General features: G+C 42.4%; 3 protein-coding genes across 6 annotated transcripts; 2 read left to right on the top strand and 1 right to left on the bottom strand.

The window, feature by feature from the left end:
- Nucleotides 1–2,633: 2,633 nt before the first annotated feature.
- LOC135492544 (MAM and LDL-receptor class A domain-containing protein 1-like) lies at nt 2,634–7,482 on the top strand. Its single transcript, XM_064779085.1, has 10 exons — nt 2,634–2,839; nt 2,998–3,300; nt 3,496–3,684; nt 3,858–4,046; nt 4,485–4,703; nt 4,998–5,195; nt 5,332–5,493; nt 6,186–6,302; nt 6,890–7,143; nt 7,351–7,482. The coding sequence occupies exons 1-10, from the start codon at nt 2,662–2,664 to the stop codon at nt 7,480–7,482; spliced, it is 1,941 nt and encodes a 646-aa protein (XP_064635155.1). The 5' UTR covers nt 2,634–2,661.
- A 20-nt stretch (nt 7,483–7,502) lies between these two features.
- On the top strand, nt 7,503–9,138 carry LOC135492543 (MAM and LDL-receptor class A domain-containing protein 1-like). Its single transcript, XM_064779084.1, has 4 exons — nt 7,503–7,803; nt 8,131–8,285; nt 8,528–8,729; nt 8,940–9,138. Exons 1-4 carry the CDS (start codon nt 7,503–7,505, stop codon nt 9,065–9,067), a joined length of 786 nt encoding a protein of 261 aa, XP_064635154.1. The 3' UTR covers nt 9,068–9,138.
- Nucleotides 9,139–9,170: 32 nt separating this feature from the next.
- On the bottom strand, nt 9,171–21,780 carry LOC135492896 (glycogen [starch] synthase-like). Of its 4 annotated transcripts, none has more exons than XM_064779594.1 (16): nt 21,596–21,780; nt 20,721–20,902; nt 19,958–20,149; nt 19,473–19,658; nt 19,156–19,300; nt 17,648–17,765; nt 16,224–16,344; nt 15,653–15,819; nt 15,270–15,348; nt 14,386–14,499; nt 12,828–12,954; nt 12,522–12,679; nt 12,281–12,382; nt 11,890–11,961; nt 11,386–11,433; nt 9,171–10,697 (listed from the first exon to the last, which is right to left on the bottom strand). In XM_064779594.1, the coding sequence occupies exons 1-16, from the start codon at nt 21,756–21,758 to the stop codon at nt 10,503–10,505; spliced, it is 2,169 nt and encodes a 722-aa protein (XP_064635664.1). In that variant the 5' UTR covers nt 21,759–21,780; the 3' UTR covers nt 9,171–10,502. The 4 variants fall into 4 exon arrangements, with proteins under 4 accessions (XP_064635664.1, XP_064635663.1, XP_064635665.1 ...); XM_064779593.1 differs by lacking the exon at nt 14,386–14,499 and adding an exon at nt 13,605–13,718; XM_064779595.1 differs by lacking the exons at nt 14,386–14,499; nt 17,648–17,765 and adding exons at nt 13,605–13,718; nt 16,576–16,693.
- Between the last annotated feature and the right edge of the window lie 53 nt (nt 21,781–21,833).

The following is a 21,833-nucleotide window of genomic DNA, read 5'->3' as shown; positions in this document are numbered from 1 at the left end:
ACTCGTGCTTACATCAGGATTATTCTCAATTACAAAAAAATATATTTGAACCATTGTTGTGTTATTCAATCGTCATTCTCAGGTGCTGTAAGTCAGCTGGAGTGCAACTTTGACAAAGATCTCTGCACGTGGAGTCAGGAAGTGAATGATGACAACTTCGATTGGATACGTCAGCAAGGCAGCACGCCTTCTGGCGGGACTGGGCCGTCGAAGGATCATACTTCTGGTGGTAAGTATGCAGGATGTGCGCTGTCAAAACACTGCGCTAGCCATCTGAAGGAAGGCAATTGAGAAGCTTCTATCTCAACTCAAAGACATTCTTCCATCTTTGTGCAAATCAACTGTACTGAAACGTTATGTTTTGTTGTACCTCATATATCGTCATTCGTTGACCGGCTATAGGCAGGCGCTAGGAATTCAAACTTGTTATCAGATGAGTAAAAGGAGGGTAGCGTGGATGGAGAACGTTATTGGGTTTGTAGAAAGATGAAAAGTCAAATGAGCAAAAAGAGGGGAGCCCGTATTGAGAAGATCATTGGGATTGTAGAAAAGATGCATGTCAGATGAGCAAAAAGGGGAACGTGTATGGAAACGTCCAGCGTTCATTGGGGTACATTTGGCGATGCAAAATGCATTTCCTCCTCGAATGTCAAAGCATTTCGATCTATATACTTTGGAAGATTTTTGAATGGATAAAAACGCTGTAAGATGAGAAAGAACACTGGCTAGAAAATTTAATTTTCCATTTCAGCCGGATCGTATATATTCCTCGAGACGTCCGGAGGAGCTCGGGGCAGTAGAGCCAGGCTTAACAGTCAAACATTTTCCGTAGAGGGAGGTCCCAGCCTGTGTTTTCAGTTTTGGTACCACATGTACGGCGAGAGCATTGAGAAGTTGAATGTCTATTTGAAGAACGGCGCAGGTTTTGAAACACTCGTGTGGACTAGGAGTGGTGACCAAGGGGATAGATGGGGACAGGGTGAGCTCACCATTGGTCATGGTGAGAAACATCAGGTAGGTTTTCATACTGTGGAACTTCCTCTCAGCCGTCGTTGCTGGCCTATCTTTGTAATGCACTCCTTTACTATGATGTAAACGCTGTTTCATCGGCTCATGCATTGACTGCTTTCCTTATAAGCCATTTTTAAGACTTCCTGCCGGTTTCATCGGCCAATCAGAAGCCCTCAATCCTGTACCTGCACCAGATTAGCTAGAAGTGGGGGCTTCCAAATGGGCCATACATACAGGAAGTCCTGAAAATGCCGCAAGTTGAAAGTTGTGAATGGACCCCAAAACGTCATCATCTTCTTCAGGTTATCATCGAAGCAGTTAAAGGTGTCACCTACAAAGGCGATATTGCTGTCGATGACATCACGCTGACCAGTGGCCCCTGCATTTCCGTCAGCAAACCTTCACCCGACGCCGACAAGAAGTGCGACTTCGAGGAGATCGGGCTCTGCAGTTGGATGCCTGGTGAAAAAAACGATTTTGATTGGTCGCGATTTGGAGACTCGGAGCCAATCAAAGGCGCTGGACCTATGGTTGATCACACATATGGAACATCCAAAGGTATAAGTTGTGGATTCTTTCGATAGCCAAAACACATAGTAAATGTAGACCAACGGATATTGATTTATGCATAATGTGAACTTCGCTTTGCAGAGACTGTAATAACGGTCACATTCTGTGTTGCAGGACATTTTACGGCTGCCCCAACATCCCGAAAATGGCAAACGGGTGCGAAAGGGAGCATAGTATCACCAAGTTATATAGGAGGAAAGCAGTTCTGCTTCAGGTTCCACTACTTCATGTTCAACGGTACCACGGAGACGCTGAACATCTATGGGCGGAGTTCCGGCGGCCTCGGCGGGGCGCTGTGGAGCAGGACAGGACCACAAGGGGACAAGTGGCTCCTGGGCGAGGCCACAATACCAGCACAACTTGGTCCGCTGCAGGTCAGCCTTGAGGCTGTAGCTGGTACTGGCGGTGCGGACATTTCCGTAGACGATCTGAGTCTGGATGAAGGTGCCTGTATTCCCGGATCGTGCGATTTCCAAAGTGACCTCTGTTCATGGATCAATGATAACTCCGATGACTTCGACTGGGCGAGAGCCAGTGGGTCCACAGGCTCAAAACATTCAGGGCCACCAGCTGACCACACCATTGGGACAGAGGCTGGTTACTATGTGTTTATAGAGGCCAGTCCCTCTGAGGCTGAGGCCGAAAAGGCCAGGTTGATCAGTGAAACCTTTCCCAAGGTAATGCAACCGATGTGTCTGAACTTCTGGTTCTACATGAGCGGTATGGATGGAGGCTCTTTAGAGGTGATATTGAAGCACAGGACGCGGGAACAGATCGTATGGAGCTACGGAAAACCAATGGGAGAGATGTGGGTACAAGCTTCCGTACCCATAATGAAGACACCCTCAAAATACAAGGTAGGAAAAAGGACTACGAAATGAAGCTGTCACACCAATGATCCATAAAACGACTCATATCGTTATAATTGTTGATTTGCCCATTTCTTTGTCCATCGTCTTGCACTAATATCTTCAACGTGCTTTGCTTTCACAGGTGATATTTGAGGTATTCCGAGGATTAGGACCCTCAAGTGGCGTTGCTCTAGATGACATCATCATCACCAATGGTCCATGTTCTCTCATGCCATCGGATGCTAAGAGAACTACCCCGCCAGCTCCAACTACCACCACCACTACTCCAACTCCAACTACTAAAAAGACTCCAGCTACTGTTACAACTACCACTGCGGCCAAAACTACCAAGTCTACTAAAACTATCCCGAAGACGCCAGCGGTACAAACGAAGGAGGATTTATCCGGTAAACAACAGAAACTTCCTACTTTTTTTCTTCTGAACCGTTGTAGTTGTCAAACTATTATGTTGAAATACAGACAGAGGTTTGTCACTTCTAAGAAATAAAGGTTTTGTGAAAACCTTTAAGGCTTTTCATTTCTAAACATCTGGTTTTCATTTCAGCAAGCTGCTCTTTCGAGTCAAAATGTTCTTGGATAAATACGGACGGAGACGAGTTTGATTGGCAAGTTGTCTTTGGGATCATGGGTGCCCCGAGCAGAGGACCCAAGTCCGATCACACCATCGGCAAACCCGGCCGGGGGAAGTACGCGTACATTGGAGCTGGGAGACCCAGGTCCGCTGGAGACAAGGCATGGACTACTACGATCGAGAGCTCCAAGGCAACCAGCGGACGCTGCCTATCGTTCTGGTACAACATGAATGGCCGACAGACTGGAACTCTCAATGTGCTCCTGCGGTCGTCAGGTAGGTCAGGATTTATTGTCGCAAATAGTATTCGGGTAAGAAATTGACAGTTGCTAATACCAGGGTCGTGATGCAGTCGGTAAGGCTCATTATCAGTATTTACCGAATAGTATAGTGTTATAACTCTTAACATCGTTGTTCCTTACGTTTACGTACTTTGTGGCAAAGTGAAACCTATCTATTATTTCCTTAAAGTTGATGGTAATACGACCGACCGAATCATCTGGCGATTAAGTGGAGACCAAGGAGAGAAGTGGCAGAAAGGTCAAACACCAATCTCCAGCAAGGTCGCCTTCAACATCATATTTGAAGGAATTATAGCAGATGGCATCGAAAGTGCAATCGCTTTGGATGACATCTCATTTAAACAAGGCGTGTGTCCAGGTGCGTAGATAACTGATACAGAGAATTATGTCAACCGATGAAGATGAACGATGAAGACTTCCCTCTTCTCCATAGATCTTCCCTTCTTGTTTCACATTTGGCATCCGAGCATTTTCGTTTTTGTCTCTCACTTTCAAGGGTAGTGTTTAACTTGTTCGATTTCTAATTTGCAGTTCAACCAAAAGCCGCATATCCGGCCAAACCGACAACCCGCCCGCCGACCACAGTGGATCCTTCTATCAACTGCGCGTCCGAGGGCCTACTCTGCCCAGGACAGGAATCTAGCGGTGATGGAGAAATCGAAGACGGGAGTGGCGCACTTCCGACTGAAGAGGCTGTGAAGATGCCTAAACCAACGGAAGGTATGCCTGAACAGGGCCGGTCATGCCCAATGCCAGACTTACGGGCATTATACCGTTATCGTTGCGGGAATGTTTGATGGTTCAGAATCGAACGTGGTCGTGGTCGAACTACTGTTGCCAACGCCTTGCTATTCTCGAAACAAACTGACTTGTCTCAATTTTGAATATCATACCAAATCTTTTAATAAGCTAATTTCTCGACTTCATTTCTCGAATCATGATGAGAAGAATGAACATACATGTAACATATCCGTCGATAACTGTCACCAAACGCATTCAAAGGTCCATGAGGCAATGCTTGCTACTTTGACTGGCATGTCCCATTTAGTCAACCGTAAATGAAATATCAATACTGATATTGTACATGATTTAAAGGCCGATATCTTTTGGGATGTACGTGTACAAAACTGTTTGCGATAGTCCTCTTAATTACCCCAGGTATAGAACCACCGACGCTCGACTGCGACGGAGATGACTGTGGTGCGAAGACGCCGGACACACCCGCATTCAAACCATTCAAATGCGATTTTGAGAACTACACGATTTGTGGCTTCATTGCCGACAAATCAGCGGACTTCCCTTGGAGGCGAGCCAGCGGGAGGACGGAATCCAAGAACACGGGTCCAGCCAGTGACCACACCAACAGTACGAAAGACGGTAAGTAAGAGGTTGCTCGCTTTATTCATTTCTCACACAGTAGTTTCGCTAACTATCGCTTCTTACCAAATCGAATGACCGACTGACTCTACGACTATGTGGTGTTCCGATTGTTCACTAGTCATCTCTTGACCAAGACCAGTATGATGATAATTTTAGTCTCCATGGATGTTGGTCATGCCTCTTTAGTCGCATAACATATTGTGCATGGCTATAGACACCAATGGCCTTGAGTATCGGCGCCTCAACGTTTCATAAACAACCAAAAATAAGTTTCACTCATTTTGCCCTAAGGTTACTACATGTTCATTGAGACGTCCTACCCCCGACTGAAGGGAGAATCGGCTCTCCTCCTCACGCCATCATTCAGCCCTTCCACCGCGTCCCGGTGTCTCTCGTTCTGGTACCACATGTACGGCTCCGACACGGGCAGCCTCAAGGTATATTTGGACGAAAATGGTGATAGGGGCGAGGCAATCTGGACCAAGTCTGGTGAGTTGTTTGCTTAATAATGTATGTACTATATGCATAGTGACTCATACTGTGTTGGGTGATGCCGTTTTTGTGTTATTCATTGACATTGAGTTTCATTTTGCGCACGTACATATCATCACGAGCTTCATTTCAGGGAACCTCGGTGACCGGTGGCACCAATCCTATGTTAGCCTGCCGCTTAGTAGACTCAACGTGCCCCACCAGGTAGTTATGGAGGGCGTGGTCGGCACGAGTTATCATGGAGATATCGCCATCGACGACTTTGAGATTAATGAAGGTCTATGTCCAAATGCCGGTAAGTGATGCAATAGAAAGTTCTCAGATCTGTCCATTCCAAAGCTATAAGGAAACTATAACCAGGTGCAAGGTGGGCTAAATCAATTAAGTCGTTGATAGTGTAACGTTACTTGATAATTTTAGTCACATAAATTTGAGACACGTGTTTGTAACGTCTGCACACAAAACCTTTTCCGTCCAGACCGTGGTATTACCCAGAAGACAGGTTGTGACAAGCACTCCAGATAGCTGTCTCGCATCGAGCACAATGCATCGGAACCTTTCACGTCTGGATAAATACTTTTATCACCAAGTCAAACATGATCTAGTTCTCTAACTCTGCATAGTTTTGATATTCGGATTACCACCAATAGGATATACCCTACGTATATTTTGGCTTTCCCAAGAGTACCCCCAATGAAGCAGTCAGCGGAAATCTTAAAATCGAATTCTCCTATGGTCTTGCTGGTGAATGGTGAAGAAGAAATACAACAAGAACTTGCACAAGCTGTTTTAGTTGACAGCCGGGGACGACAATAACACCAGGGACCGCATATTATAGTGTCCTTTCCGAACCCCATCCGGTCGATGAAAATTCAATGAGAAAGGCGGTCTCCTGTTTCTTCAGGAACACAATCTTCTGCCCAACACCATCGTGTTATGCGCGAAAACACCAGCACCTTATTGCAGTCGATCAAACATCGATTTCAGGGGCATCGTGCGACTTCGAGTCCGATACTTGCGGTTACACAAACTCAATGAGAGGCAGTATCGCTTGGACGATACGGAAGGACGATGAGGGGTCTGAAATGGGCCGTTCTTCCACAGGTAAGATAGACGAAACTGGCCGACTATGCCTCTTCAAGTTATTCTTTTACCATTTCTATGCAGCTGTGAAACCCAATTGGAATTTGTTGGGGTAAGGTTATTTCCCTTCCAGTGACGTGTCATTGGTTTGAGCTCGGAAAATGGTCCTTTCCCAGCTTCGTTGTGACATTGTCCTCATACCACCGATTCGGGATAAATTGAAATTGGTCCTATCCAAGCCACTGGTTGTGGCTTTGTGTCTTCACAAGACCGATTTGAGATAAATGGAAATTGAACGTGGTCCTATCTCAACCTCTGGTTGTGACTTTGTCCTCATGGACCGATTAGAGATGAATGGGTAGTGGTCCTACATCAGCCTGTGGTTGTGACTTTGTCCTCATAAGACCGATTTGGGAGAATCTCTCCATGTCCAACAGGGTCATTATAAGGATTCTTTTCGAATGTTTTCATAACAATTTGGGTAATGTTGGGTACAATAGACCTATTATTGAATGAATCATTTTCACAGCCCACACACTGTAGCCTACCACTAGTCCTGAGGCTGAACATCAAATCATTCTGTTAGCTATACTCCATGTCTCTTTTAGGTGGTTCACAGCTGATCATGATGGCCGACAAAAAAGGTTTTAATGCTGTGCTTGTGAGCCCCTTGATCACACCATCCCCAGAGGGTGACTGTCTATCCTTCTGGTACAGATTGACAGGTCCGGACACTGCCAGCCTTGAGGTCAGTCTGCAGCAAGGAGAGACTGAAGGAGTTCCAATATGGATGAAGAAAGGCTCACAGGTTGACAAGTTGGTCAATGCTAGGGTTACAATTTTAGAGAAGAAGGAATACAAGGTACATGGCAAGAATTTCGGAAGTTTTGTCAACAATTTTTCATCACATGTGGCCAAATAAAATGTTGGTAACACACGATTTTTCAGTAAAAAAACATTCTTTTTTGCAACTATAAACTCATTTACAGATGCCAGGATCGGAAAACGCATCTATTGATCTATTCTAAGCACTTTAATTTTCTACTTTTCTGTGGGGAGTTTGTTTCAGATTGTCTTCAAAGGTTTAGTTGGTGATGGAGACGGAAATGCAACATTAGATGACATCGCATTTACCACTGGTCGATGTCTCAATGAGGGCAAGTACCTGTTAGAAAAAATTGAATCTTCAGAAGACATTTGATTGCTTTCGTAGTGTCTAGAATGGGTTGTGTGTCTGAAAATAGAGGACAGCTGGAGGACACTTCGTGTAGGCCTACCTCGCCTATTCTTTTGAAGTCAAGTGCACCACAGTGCATCAGGGCAGCCCTAGAATATATGTTCCAATTCACGATTACAGACGCAGCCGATTGTGACTTTGAGGCCAGCAACCTCTGCGGTTACACCCAGGAGATGAAAGATGACCTTGATTGGACATGGAACTCAGGATCAACAGGCACATTCATGACTGGACCCAACATGGACCACACATTCGGAAGGACCAAGTATGGTACAACAGTGCAAGGTAGACGTTCAATCCCCAAGTCCTATTTCTTTTTGATGGGGCCATTTTTGCATTAGATTCAACTCTTTTGGGATAGGGTGTCAAATTCAAGTGCCTTTCCTCTTCTCAATGATTTAACACTTTACAGTAGCTTCAATCTAATCAAAGCATCATTCCTCTCAATACCTCAATTGAACCCAGAGTCAGTCAATAGTTCATGCTATTGACCCTCTCCTCACACTGGAAAGGGGACAAATCAGGATGTTCTAAATATCAGGATCAGATTGGGCAAGATGATATTACTAGCATTCATGTCTTGTCCGTGGCGTAACCTGTCTGTTACTTCAGGACACTACCTGTACCTCGAGTCCTCTCCTCCAGCCAAGGAGGGCGACAAGGCAGTCATCACCTCACCCCCAATCACTGGAATCTCGGACATGTGCCTGCAGTTCTGGTACCACATGTTCGGCCATGGGATAGGTACAATCAATGTTTACACCAAGGTAAGAAGATATGCTGTATTTGCACACAGATACAGGATCCCCATCAATTTTTTTCCGAGCTTCTTCAAAGACAGGGCCGACTATGGACTCAGAGAAGGCAATTCTGACTGCACAACCCCCTGACCAGACAAGACCTGTCCTGTCTCATTTAAAATGATATATCACAGTGTGTTTCGCCCAAGGTCACAAAGTAACCAACATCCACTTTATAATAGAGAATTTTATTGGTTTCGTCATTTCAGGTGGCTGAGAACATGCCAGAGTTAATTTTCTCAAATTCTGGTAACCAAGGCAACCGTTGGTTAAAGGGCGAGGCGACCATCTTGTCAGCAACAGTATCTCAGGGATACCAATTGGTGTTCGAGGCAACGAGGGGCAGAAGTTTCAGGGGAGACTTGGCAATTGATGACATCAAGGTGAACAGCGGGCAGACCTGTGTAGTAGGTGAGGTTCAGAGTGTACTCAGGCACCCCCCTACATAAAAGACAGCCTACTGAAGACTCCTCCCTATTGAGGACAGCACATATCAGCTCCAACGGTGTCTTTACTTGAAAAGTTTTAATACAGTACTTCATATTCTGGGTTCTGGTCGAGTTGATCACAGCCAGCAATGACGTCCAATCTCAAAATAACTTCACTGCCTTTCATTTCCAGGTTTAAATACATCATGCGAGGACCAAGACCAGCGATGCCCTCTGTGGGCAGAAATGGGAGATTGTTTGAACAATGCAGCGTTCATGCTAGAAACATGTAAACAGGCTTGTGACAATTGCGGAAAGTAGCTTTTACAGAACCGAATTGTTTTTCAAAAAACAAGAAAAGAACATAAGGCATAACAGGGTATATGTATAAAAAGAACAAAATAAAGCTTATTTTATATTCTCAGCTCATATTCATTTATTAATTATTAATCTACTGCACATTCCTTATCTGTGAAATCGCCTCTCAATTACACAAAATACACATCGTTTGATGGTGTGTGCACCCATCAAGCACGGTAAGTTAATGTGAACAGCACATCGGTACTCAATAACACAAGTAGCACAATGGAAGTAGCTGCCGCACAAATATATCTACACTCTATGAACAACTTCATTAGTAATATTGTCTTACACATCGTGGGCTGAGCGCAAAACTGTTGTAACTGACAAATTTGAAAAAAATGAGTTAGCCCCAGAAATTTATGCAAAAACATCATATCCACAATATTATTGTGTTGATTAGTGCTGCCTTCTATCATACGCCCCTAAACTACTAATGTAATACTATTGTATCTGCAGATTACAGGAAAACACGAGTGCAAAAACATTGTATCTGCATTCAAAATGGCTTCCTCAAAACAAACGAGGCTGATGACTGCTGATGAAGTTCAAATCTTTGAAGTCATTTTCCTCAAAACCTAAGGAAGTGTAGATACAACAGTTTTGCACTCAGCCCACGACATGCAGTACATATCATGAACAAACTTATCCTTAATATACCATGCAGTCAACAGTCAGACAAAGATCCTGTTATGCAAGTTGTCGACTATTAACTGGTCTACAACACTTCACCAAAATGCCTTGATTCGCCTAAGCCAGGAGTTACCACAGCACAGCTTGAGTAGTGTCTTTGACGGAGATAGCTTGATTGGGGTATACCAGCACGTAGCCGAATACCCAAAATGTGCCACATTTTACATACAATGTACATAGAGAATTTGTGATATCTCCCTGAATCGGACCACCACCACACCACACCAATAGACAGAGCAGGGACATCAACAAGACCATGAGCAGATGTGTGGCATACATTATATCGTTGTCTTGATTAATCAATAATTTAGCTAAATGTTAACAATTATAGGGGAAAAGAGTTAGCGTAAATAAATGACATTCCTGTACTTTTCATCAAGTTTCAACAAGTGTAATAAATTTGTAGGTTAAATATATCTACTAGATTAACTTACTACTCAACTATGCAGATGTTGAATTAAGAGCATGTTTCACAGGAGAAGATGAAGCTCCAGTTATTTGAAAGCTGGCCCCCAGTCATTGTACAGCATTCCTGCGCTGAGGGTGCTGGAAATAAACAGCTACTCCACACTTTTGAAAATGTTTGAAAATCTTTTCAAAAGCACAAGATGATTGCTTTCCATAAACGAGCAATTCAAATGACTGCTCACTGCGATTATAACACCCTGTGAATAATTCCGAACAGTCCTGTGACTCGCCACTATCAGTGACTGCTCGCGCCACTTGTTACGCTATCCTGACTCTTGATCTCCAGCTCTCTCAGTTCCTCCTCCTCCTGCTCCGAGTCGATCTCCTCATCCTCGTCATCCCCGTGCTCAGAAGGTGCTGGCGTAGATGCGCGGGAGATTGACGGAGAAGGCGGCTCTGATGCTGGCTTAGGGTAGCGGAACATCATGCCCTAGAAAAGAATCGAGTTGTAGAGTAAAACAGTGCTAAGACTTATCTTCATCTTCCAATTTTCTAGTGAAAAACGAAACTGCTAAGCTTCATGTACATGAAGCACAATAAACAATTGATTTTAATACGAGTTGTTATGAGGGAATTCTTTTATCGACAGTGGTCATTCTACAATGTTGAAAGTGGTCAAATGAAGGCCTCAGCTGTGAAAGGCCAAACTGTTTTCGATTCCTTTTGAGGCATTTCCTGACAGCACTATATCCCCGATGAAAGATGATGTTATTTCAGATTACATGGGTTATACGATACATGTATGCTTGGTCAGTATACTGAAAACCCTGATATGGGTAAAGGGCTATAGAGGGTGAGTATAGGCAAGAGCTGAGAAGCATGGCATCACACACAACAGACATAGTCACACAGAAATTAGATGATGAAGAAAATGAAAATGAGATTAAAGGAGGATGAAACTGCCACCAATTGATATCGAACACGCACTGAATTCCCTGGAGATAGGTTTTGCGAAAGCAACATAAGGAAGACTACCACAGCCTGGACAACTGTCAAAGGTCGACAGAAGACACCTTAGGATAGAAGACCAAGGACTGAGGACTGAGGCTGCATGACATAACATACACATTACCACTGATCCCAAGCTCTCAGTCCTCCACATTTAAAATTCTACTGACCTTAGGTTTTTCAGACACATTTACGTTAATAGGTTTATCTTCCTCCTCCTGCATAAACAACTTTCTACATTCACATACATGCCACAACATTTGGATAAGCAGGGAACAAACTAAAAAAGCTCTATTCTCCAAGCAAATCAAAGGATTATTCTCTCTGCCAAAACAGTTTTCCATTACACCCTGTGCTCACAGGGGCATGAAGATACTAAAATACAACTGATCAATCAGACCCTATAAAAGATTGAGAAGTGTTTTGTAGGCTGTGAAAATCGGTTGATTGGGTCTAGTTGATCGTAACAATTCTGGTATCTTCACATGCCTGTGATTACTAAAAGACTCTTGCAGTAGAATTTCGGTAATGGCTGCCAGATGAAGGTGATGGCTGCAATATATAAAACAGCCATCCTTGCCCCTACAAACAAAATTAAGCCTGATATGAAGCACATATAAAGTAGAGCAAAGGGATGTAAAAAAGAATCTGAATGATAATTAATCCTGACTTACCGCTGGTGAGTCATCAGAAAACAGTTCCGGATGCACCTTGACGAGAGCTTGCTGACGAGCCTTTCTGTAGTACTGCAATGATTGAAATTAAGAATGAATTCTTTGACCGCCAAAGACAAAAATGGCGGTTCCTAGACCTTATACCGTACCTGGTGGTCAACAGATGACTTTCAAAACCTAAATTTACGACCATGTTGGTCAAAGGGTTAACTAATACAATGGTGGCAATATCATTTATGAATTATACGATTCAAACAGGTAGCTAAAGCCTATTACTAACTGATGTGTGAGAAAACATTTTCACCATGTTCTTTACAATGCAAGTTTATACAATGTAGCAGCAAATCCCAGAGCAACTATTTGCCTTGGAACAGTAATGCTCTAAACTTACAATTCCTAGATTTTTCCAGTCGAGCAACTCACTGAGCCGCTCTGTCCGATTCCTCTGGATGATTCGTTGTCGCCTTGATAAGCACGTAAAGTCAAACATGTACTGAAATCAAGAGAACATGGAATCGTAAATTTTATTTAGGCCAAAATCACCAACATAGATGTACACAGGGCGCTCAATTACATTAAATGTACATTGTTTAATGATGTATGGGCCCCAAGTATGCTAGTTCTTCACTGACCTGTGCAAGCTGCTGAACTGACTCTTCCGGAGACTTGTATCGTCTGTCTACGATGTAGATACCATACGACATCGGGTCGGCAATGTGCTCGGCCATGAAGCAACCAAATCCGGACAGATTGGTTGAAATGCTCGGGATACCCATAACGGTACATTCAGCTGAAAATGGAATGTACAAAATACGATTATCCATCTTGGACCTGGATTTGAACTCGTGCCTTACTCCACCCGAGTGTATCAATGGGTACCGGTCGGGAATTGTTAGGTTGTAGCGCTGACTGATCAGCTTGCGTGAGTTGTTACTCACCTGGTGTGTAACCCCAAGGCTCATAGTAAGAGGGAAACACTCCTAGATGACATCCTCGTACGAAATCTTCATAATCCAGTCCGAAAAGTGGGTTAGTGGAGTTGAGAAACTCAGGATGGAAGATGATCTGTAAAAGCAGAAGGCAATATGAGATTCGCTACAAAGTGAAACTAACACTTATCAGAGAAGACTTTACTAATGTTACAACTTCATTGTGGCAAAACTTGTGTTCAAACATTTCCCGACATCAGGAAGTCAAGTCCGCTTAAAGGAAGTCAAAAACATTCTAACACTGCTATCTATCTTTACTAATACACCTAGAACCCTACCTGTTTCTCACCACGACATCAGTGAGGACTCGTCTGGCAGGAAGTGGACTGATACGAGTACTTGACAAGAGAACCGGATATCCCTGGCCAAAACAGCAGCAGTCAAATGGGGATAGAAACCGGAGCAAACCAAGGGATATGAAGCACTGAATCTATTTGCTTCGGTGCTCTCTCTGACTGACCTGTTTTCCATTCACTACATGTATACCGCACTGAGTATCCAGAACAGTAAGTTTGACTAAAATAGCGCGAGTGCCTCCAGAGTGTAAATATTTCAGAATCATTCAAGATGTGACCTAAAGCAGCTAAAAACTGATATTGCTGACCCGTGGCTGCTAGTCTCCAATTTTTTGGTGCAGCATCTCATTTCAAAGCAGGGACATCAATAACTGGTAAGCATTTCATGCAAGCAAAAGTTAGCGATACTTCAGGATCCAGACCTACTAACCTTGACCCGATCAGTTTGGGTGTTGAACATTTGGACCCTCCGGATGCTTTTTAGCACCGGGTCATGTTCGTCATTAATGACGTTGTGGGTACAAACCGGAGGCAGCGAACTCCGCTGAAGTTAAAGAGTGAATCTACATGTATAAATAGCCTAGGAACTGAAACAGAACACCACACACTGGGTTAGCTGGTTTGGCTGTGCAGGCTCAAGTCAATGTTCACCATCCCTGCTTACCAAATGTTTACCAAAACTTGTGAATCGAGAACTTCAAACTTTTTCCTTCAAACAATGTCAAAGGAACATAAACCAAGAGAAAATGTCCTGCAACATAGGAAGTTTTAGACGGGTGTGAATTTTTTCCTTAACCTTGAAGGAATTTGTGAAGAAGTGGATGTCCAAATCCTACGTTTGTGTACAATTGGGACCAGTCTTCACTCCTTCCACCAAATCTGACCTGAAGATAGAATTTGTAACTCGATCTTAACAGGGAATGGTAAACATAGATCAAAACCTGCACAGAACACACCAAACGTGAGACTATACTCCACTTCACGAAAGAATGGCCTTCTGATTTCTGGTGATTTTGCTCAGAAAATGACACATTTGAACATAATGTTGTATTTCAACGGACCAAGAACCATTGGAAACAAAGTACTGACAACTTCTCCCAGCCATTGAGGCTTTCTTTGCATGCAGTGGCTTCTTTCGTGAAATGGAGTTAAGGGAACAATCAATCACTCTTTATCGTTAGTACGTGTAGCACTCGGCTGCATTACTGTACCTTCACACGGTCGATGCTATTGTTAAACAACTGGCACCGTCGTATAGCATTCAAAACGGGATCCTTGCCGTCATCGCAGACATTGTGAGTGCATACAGGGGGCATGCTATGTCTCTGCAAAACAATCATTAATCAGAAGGTTTGTTAGTGACAGACAGCTGAAATAGAATTGTTTCGCACTTCATCATCAGGTTGGCAAGGATAACATCTGAGATCTAACAGTACCTAAGGGCAGAAAAAAATTTAAGCCAAAAACAGACGCAACAGGCTGTCATAAGTCATTGTATTATGTACACAAAAGTTTTTTTTAAAAGCGAACACAACACGCCAATTTCTGGTATAGTTTTGAATCACATGTCCACATTATTTCGAATAGAAATGCTGCATGCCAGCAAATGCTGTTAAACAGAAGGATCGAACATGCACATAGACCCAGGATATGTTAATTCAACTTAACCTCAGTGCTCAATCGACTAAGAGTAATAGAGAGCCAAATAGATTTCTCGAGCGGATCTACTGTTATCTTTTCCCCACTCTAGAATTATCAGTCGACTGGGTACCACGTTAACTCTTTTGTGTCAGTCATTGAACACAGGAGACATTATACAGAGAAAAAAAATCAAACAGAAAAACAGTCATCAATTCCATAAAGATGCCAAACGGGTACAAATATGAATTGAACTTCTGTGATATCTTTCGACATCAAGACTGCATTGTTGCCACTAGGAAATAGATAATTATTTTAGTATAGCAGAATCATAGAAGATGGATCAATGTATCAAGGTTGAGACCAATAGTTTTTGTTCAAAGTTCGAAGTCTACTTAACCAAGAACCATTCGATAAATACTGCAAAAGTCTAGAAGTGGTTTCGCCCTGTCCTTACCTGTGCCGCAAAGATACACCTCTTCAGCTTGACGATATCATCTTGGACTAGAATTTCCGCACCAGATGGGATATGACCCCTACAGGAGAAAACGTGTTTTTTCATATACCTCAGAGATACAATAAGGCAAGTGGATTGTACACATTGCGTACCAGTCAACTAGCATGCATTCAGACAGAGCCTACAAACCTCAGACTACGGGTTCAAGAAGCTACATCACTGTACTTGGGCACTAGCCATCTAGGGTTGTAATCAGCTGAGGCCTACTAATGTTTAGCTACGAGCTTAACAAGCTACATCAATGTACTAGCATATGTATCAGCACACATGTACTCAGCACCCAGTTTGATATTTGACAAAACTGCCAGCAAGAGTCAACAAACCTGAGACATATTTCGAATATTCTCCTTCCTAAAGTTCCCTGGACCTGAGCAACTGTATCCTTCAGCTGTTTAGCAATGGCCTGACCTCTCAATGATTCCACATTGAAGTTGTTTGTTCGGGCGGGGAAGATCAAGAATGCCACTACGGTCATTTCACTACCAGAGGACTGAAACAAAGAATGAAAAGGAGTTACAAACTTAGTTTTGAATTACAAAGTAAATAAATGCTTAGGCAGTAAATAATCAGTGACCCACAAACTCAAGAGGAGGGAGGGGACTCTACCTCTGGCCGAAGACTGAGTCACCGGGCTAATAAACCGCACTGGTGCCTTACACTCATCCTGCCTGGAGGAGGAATACTCCCTGGAGAATAACATCTCCAAGTGCTGAGTGAATGCAGAGTGAAGAAGAACCGGTCTCCACAGAGGCACTCTGAGGTGTCAGTAGCAGCCACAATTTCAGCGCACACCTTTTCCCGACCACTTCAAGGTATCCGAGATTCAATCGCAGTGGTGGACTGCCAATGAGTTTACAACCTACCTAGTAATCAGAACAATTAGCGCTCTCCTACCTTTAAGTAATGGTTAAGCCTTGCCAAGGCCTCAATGAAGACATCAGCACCTTTATTAGAAAACTCATAACGTCCGGCAATGAAGAAATACAACGTCTTGTCAAGGTCGAAATCATAATGACTGAAAGGGAGATTGACCTTAAAAATATCCATTGTCTCAGACTTATTCTATATACGCTAAGATAAATTGATTTGTAAAATTGGCACTATTTTGAAATAGTTTACATGCACGCACATGTTGAAATGTTGTTGTTCAAACGAGCCAATCAAACTTCTCAGATTAGAAAGGGTCAGGGGTTAAAAAAAGCCCAATTACGTCTTTGACGACAACAACAACAACAACAGCACCTACCTATAGAAGTGACCACGAATGAAATCGTTAATCTTTTCCTTAGACTTGGCGTGCATGTTTTGAAATTCGTGAACGGCTGCATACTTGGTGACATTCAGCCCATTTGGAGTGATCACATCTTAGGGCGCGAGAAGCAGAGAAAGGGACACAGTTTACCACTCGACTGTCACCCAGTTGTTTGTTTAGATATGAGACGGATGGTGAGTATTCAGTAGCATGTAGGACTGGAACTGTCGAGCCAACAGAGTCACCCCTTTTGAGTTTATTGTTGTTACTGACCTGCTCTTGATAAATACTCAGTCCAAAGCATCTTATTCTATTGTATACACGGTTTGAGACAGCACAAGTTTTTTTAGTTAGTTTTTTGGCAGTTACCAGTCCAAGCGCCAATTCAAGCAATCACCATCAGTCACCAAGTCAATACAAATTTTATGTTAGGAAATAGAAAGTTATCAGAAAACTACAAGCAGAAGCATGCAAACTGAAAAGATACCAAAGCATGGAACCCCAGAAGGAGATTTCAAATGAAGGGAACTCAGTCATTGGGGAACCAGCCTGGACTTCTTTGGCAAACCAAAGAGGAAGTGCACTCTGACCCATGCTGAAGAAACAAATTATGCAATAGAGGGAAGAAAAGAAAAGGGACAAACATTAGCAATAAGTGAAGCGGGAAAAAGCAGTGGTAACTGTCAGAAAGAAAGACATGTGAAAGGCGCAAGGAAAAAGCACTGCAAACCGTAAATTCTTTGCTCCTCTTCATTTTTGTGATTCATGAAAATTTCTAAAAGAAATTTCGATTTCAGGGTTTTTATTCTTACAGTTTTCTCTTTTTAAATCAAAAAAAATAATCGAGAAGACGTTTTACTTGAAAATAAGATACTGGCAAAAATTTATCGGTTGACAGTAAGGCACATGATGGACTGAGGGAGGGATGGAAACTGGTTAGAAAGGGATGAATTGACACTTCATCAGCCCCTCAGAAACCTAATCCTGTAAGCCACACCGGAACAATAAAAACTGCTCTGTGCTTGTTAGTCTGCTTAGAAAGAAAGCATTCCTAACTTCAACCTACCCGTGGAAATGACCACGAACAAAGTCATGGATCTTTTCCTTGGACTTAGCGTGTAGATTCTGGAACTCATGCAGGGCGCTAAATTTGATGACGTTCAGACCATTGGGCGTTATGATATCTAGCGGAGGCAAAAAAATATATCATGATAAAAGACAAAAGTGAGGACTTTCAGTCTGATCTGTAATAGGTTTCAGGCAACAGGGCACTGACTTGAACCAGGGAGGCAGCCAATAAATCTCACTTGGTGAATTTTTTAGAACCTCTTACTGTGTCAATAACATTTTACTTCAATTTCTGTTCCATCATTGCCGTTGGTGCAGGTGAATGATGGTTACAAGTGCTTCATCATTTACGTGACTTCAACCTGGAGGCAGCCACTGCATTTGAATGTTATGATCAGGATAGTTAAATGAACTAAAAGTCAGTTATAAGACAAATGACAAATGAAACGGTCCATATTTTTGCATGCTTTTAACAGATTTCTGATTATCGCACTTTGTCATGTGCAGGTGAATGATGGTAACAAGTGCTTCATCATTTACGTGACTTCAACCACGAGGCAGCCACTGCATTTGAATGTTATGATCAGGATAGTTAAATGAACTAAAAGTCAGTTATATGACAAAGGACAAACGCATAAAGGGTCCATAGCTTTGCATGCTTTTAACAGAAACCGATACTGGGGAGAAGACACACAATTTTTCACTTGTACGGTACACACTGCTCAAAAGAATTACATGTACAAAGCAACTTTTAGCAAACTATGCGTTGAGAGAACTTGTCCAAGTTCAAAGCTAGATAGTGCTCAGCGGTGGAACAGATTATTTTGGAATCTAATGCCTACTCTGCATTGATGCTTGGCAGTGTCTACATGTATGTACAGGTCAGTAAAATTCTACTATATGATCGAATCTAATATGGACTCGGTTCGATTCATCCATTAGTAACAATTTCAAATACGTGTACACTTAAGCGAAAAAAGGCAACTCATTACATTTAGCAGGGTAGCACTAGCACTGTAACAATAGTAATAATGGATAATTTTGGAATCTAATGCCTACCCGCATTGATGCTTGGCAGTGTCTACATGTATGTACAGACACTAAAATTCTACTATATGATCGAATCTAATATGGACTCGGTTCGATTCATCCATTAATAACAATTTCAAATACGTGTACAAATAAGCGAAGAAAGGCAACTCATTACATTTAGCAGGGTACATGTAGCACTAGCACTGTAACAATAGTAGAAAGTAAGAACGGTTGAGAGAAAAGCTGATACGCCCAGGTTTTCATGTCGGTACTTAGTTAGAGTAATACTTTTATCTGAGTACATGTACATGTACATATTATGATTTTTAAAGTTCTATTTCTCTAACAAAACTTTTATTAGCATTAAGCTGTCTTTATTACGGCAGTCGGTACACCAGCTAACGAGTTTTCAAATGAAATTAGGGCATGAATACCAAACAAAACATGGTCAAATTCAGTACAGCGAATTCTTACCAGGTTTTCTCTTCAATAAGTGCTCCGCTTCCAAACCCGTTATCTGTGACACGGTGGTGAAGACGTGGGCACAGTGCACAGCTGCGCGTTCCATGCAGTAGCGATGATAGATACCACGGTCGCCAGCTTCCTTGTCTACATTGAACTGAAAATACAAATTGGCAGATTAGGATTATACAATTAATTAATGCCAATTATTTCATCTGTACAGATGTTGATTTAGGCATTTTTGGAGATTTTCTTTTGTTCTTGATCTGAGCATTGTTATACACACATGAACACAGGAAGGAAGTGAAAACCAGAAGTTCAGAACTTACATTAGCTAAATTATTGTAGAAATCCACACTCCCAGCACAGAGATATCGTCCTAAGAGTGTTGCGTGCGTCGTAAAAACTGTCGATATATCTAGATGTCTCATCCTGCACAGGATCAAACCTACTCCGGCCAACCATTCATGGAAGTGACCGATGATGAGAGGTTCTCCTATACTGTTCTTCCGGAACTGGAAAACACCAAGAAAACACCAATAATTTTGTCTAATTATTGACTCTGACATCACATACAAAAATGGGTATAAACATATTTTGACCATTCACACCATTTACACCACATCATCATTACAATCTGCTCCATACAACATATCATTACATTTAATTTCCAAGCCATTTTTAGTTTTTTCCATGGCACAGTGCAATTTTCCTGTCCAATTGACTAATATGTCTATTTAAAGAGATTTGAATCTAATCTTCTTAAGGGGTAAAGATACTATTCAGGAGATGGATGCATAATCAAGACGCAAACCTCTTCTAAAAACCATGCCACCAAAGCTCCGAATATAATGGCATCATTAGCTTCTCGATCGTGCCAGGGGAGTCCGACATGGCACGCATCCCATAATTCCCTCTTCCATTCGTCAAGTTTCCATGCAGCCGAGCCAATGTCAAAGAGAACAACTTCAGGATAACCTTCAATGAGCCATCGTCCAAACGTAACCTGAAAAAATAATGACATATTTCAAGGTCAGATGTCTGCATTTTTTAGGATGGTAACCCTATACAAAGACGGCAAATGAAGGTCATAGATTTACCAAGGGGGTAGAGGGGAAGCAAACCTGACCTCATTGTGGGAGAAAATCTTTTAATTTGACAGGAAAATCTTAACATTCGGAGTAAAGTGAAGTGATGTGGTAGTCCACTGGCATCTTGAATTCTCCTCCTCACTTACAAACAGGAAAAGTTTGACACAAGTGCCAGTACTTCCAAGACACCTCAGTATTAAGAAGGCCATCCTCACCGAGGATACTATCACTTTGTCCCAAACTGGTCAATACACATAGACAATTCAAATCAGGACAGTCTGTGTATCAGAATTGAGGACAGCAGGCATCAGCTTTGTGGGTGTACTCCACAGAAAGGTCATTCCTACCACCAACTTGCCTGTCAAGTGAAAACTGAAGTCTATAAGTTCTGAAACTGCATTTCATTCAAGTTCGAAAATATCAATTTGGAAAAATGGTGGCAAACATCTTTCCCGTGGCACACATTTTATTTGGTCAAACCCTTACTTTTATTCCATGATCCCTCATCTGGTTTATGGTGTCCCTCAAAGCAGGCACAGACGGCTCAACAATCTCAACCTCTGTCCGGACACACGACTCATTGTATGGTCCAAGGAGGATATATCTTTCTCCTAGTTCTTCAACACTTACTCCAGCCTTGGACCGGATTACTGTGTAGATACCACCGACTGAAAGCAGAAAAAATTAGATTATTGTTACTGTTAGGCCTAGGTGTTCAGTGTAATCCAGAACCTGGCTGAACTGCTCAAACTCTGACAACATTTACTTCACATTTGAAAAAAAAATCATAACAAACCTTACTCTCTCTCTCTCATGATTGGATATGTGTTACATTGGGGCCTAACAAGCTAAACATCATTGACATTGTACTCATTGTTACATCATGTGACTCAAAAACCATGCAACCAAACAATGTAGGGACAAAGTCACAACCAGAACAACGACCTTCAAAGAAGGATACGCCAAAAATCAAAGGGAAAGGAGATACCATGTCACTTGACACTTCTATTTTCCATGTTAAAACTGAATTATAACCATTTTAACACGGCAAATTGTTTGGCTAGTTCATGTAGCCTAGTTGTGCCATTGTCTCTAGTAAATGTTCTGTGGTTGTGACGTATTGACGTCATTCCTTGGTATTTTGAAGTACGCTATTATCAAACCTACACAGAGCGATAGGCTTGCTATGGGGCAAATGCAAGAAGCTGAGTAAGTGCTCAAGTCTAACACATCACCATGATCATTTAGTAGGCTATAGCAGCCTAGCCCTGCCTAGGCCAAAATACTAGGCCTATAGGCCTAGTAAATGCAGAAAATCTAGCAAAATAAGAAAATTGGGTGAAGTTTGTCACTGTCAGCACCTTTATTGGCTACTTCCCAAGCAACTTCGAAAACCCATTTGTTGAGGTGCGTGGCATGAACACCATAATCAAGACAGTCGTCAAACTCGGGCTCTATGCTTTTGAGGGTCCGAGCAAAGGACCCTCTTCTTCTAAAATCTTTGGACCCTCCTCCAGCCATCATTTGTTGTCACCCTTGCACGGTGTCGTTCCTGGTGAAGGACAAGAGAACTAAAATTATCCCTTGACCTTCATCTTT

This window comes from Lineus longissimus, chromosome 8 (assembly GCF_910592395.1).
Source record: "Lineus longissimus chromosome 8, tnLinLong1.2, whole genome shotgun sequence".
Lineage (NCBI taxonomy): Eukaryota > Metazoa > Nemertea > Pilidiophora > Heteronemertea > Lineidae > Lineus > Lineus longissimus.
The sequence above is the reverse complement of the archived record's forward strand: the minus strand, read 5'-3'. Positions and strand labels throughout refer to the sequence as shown.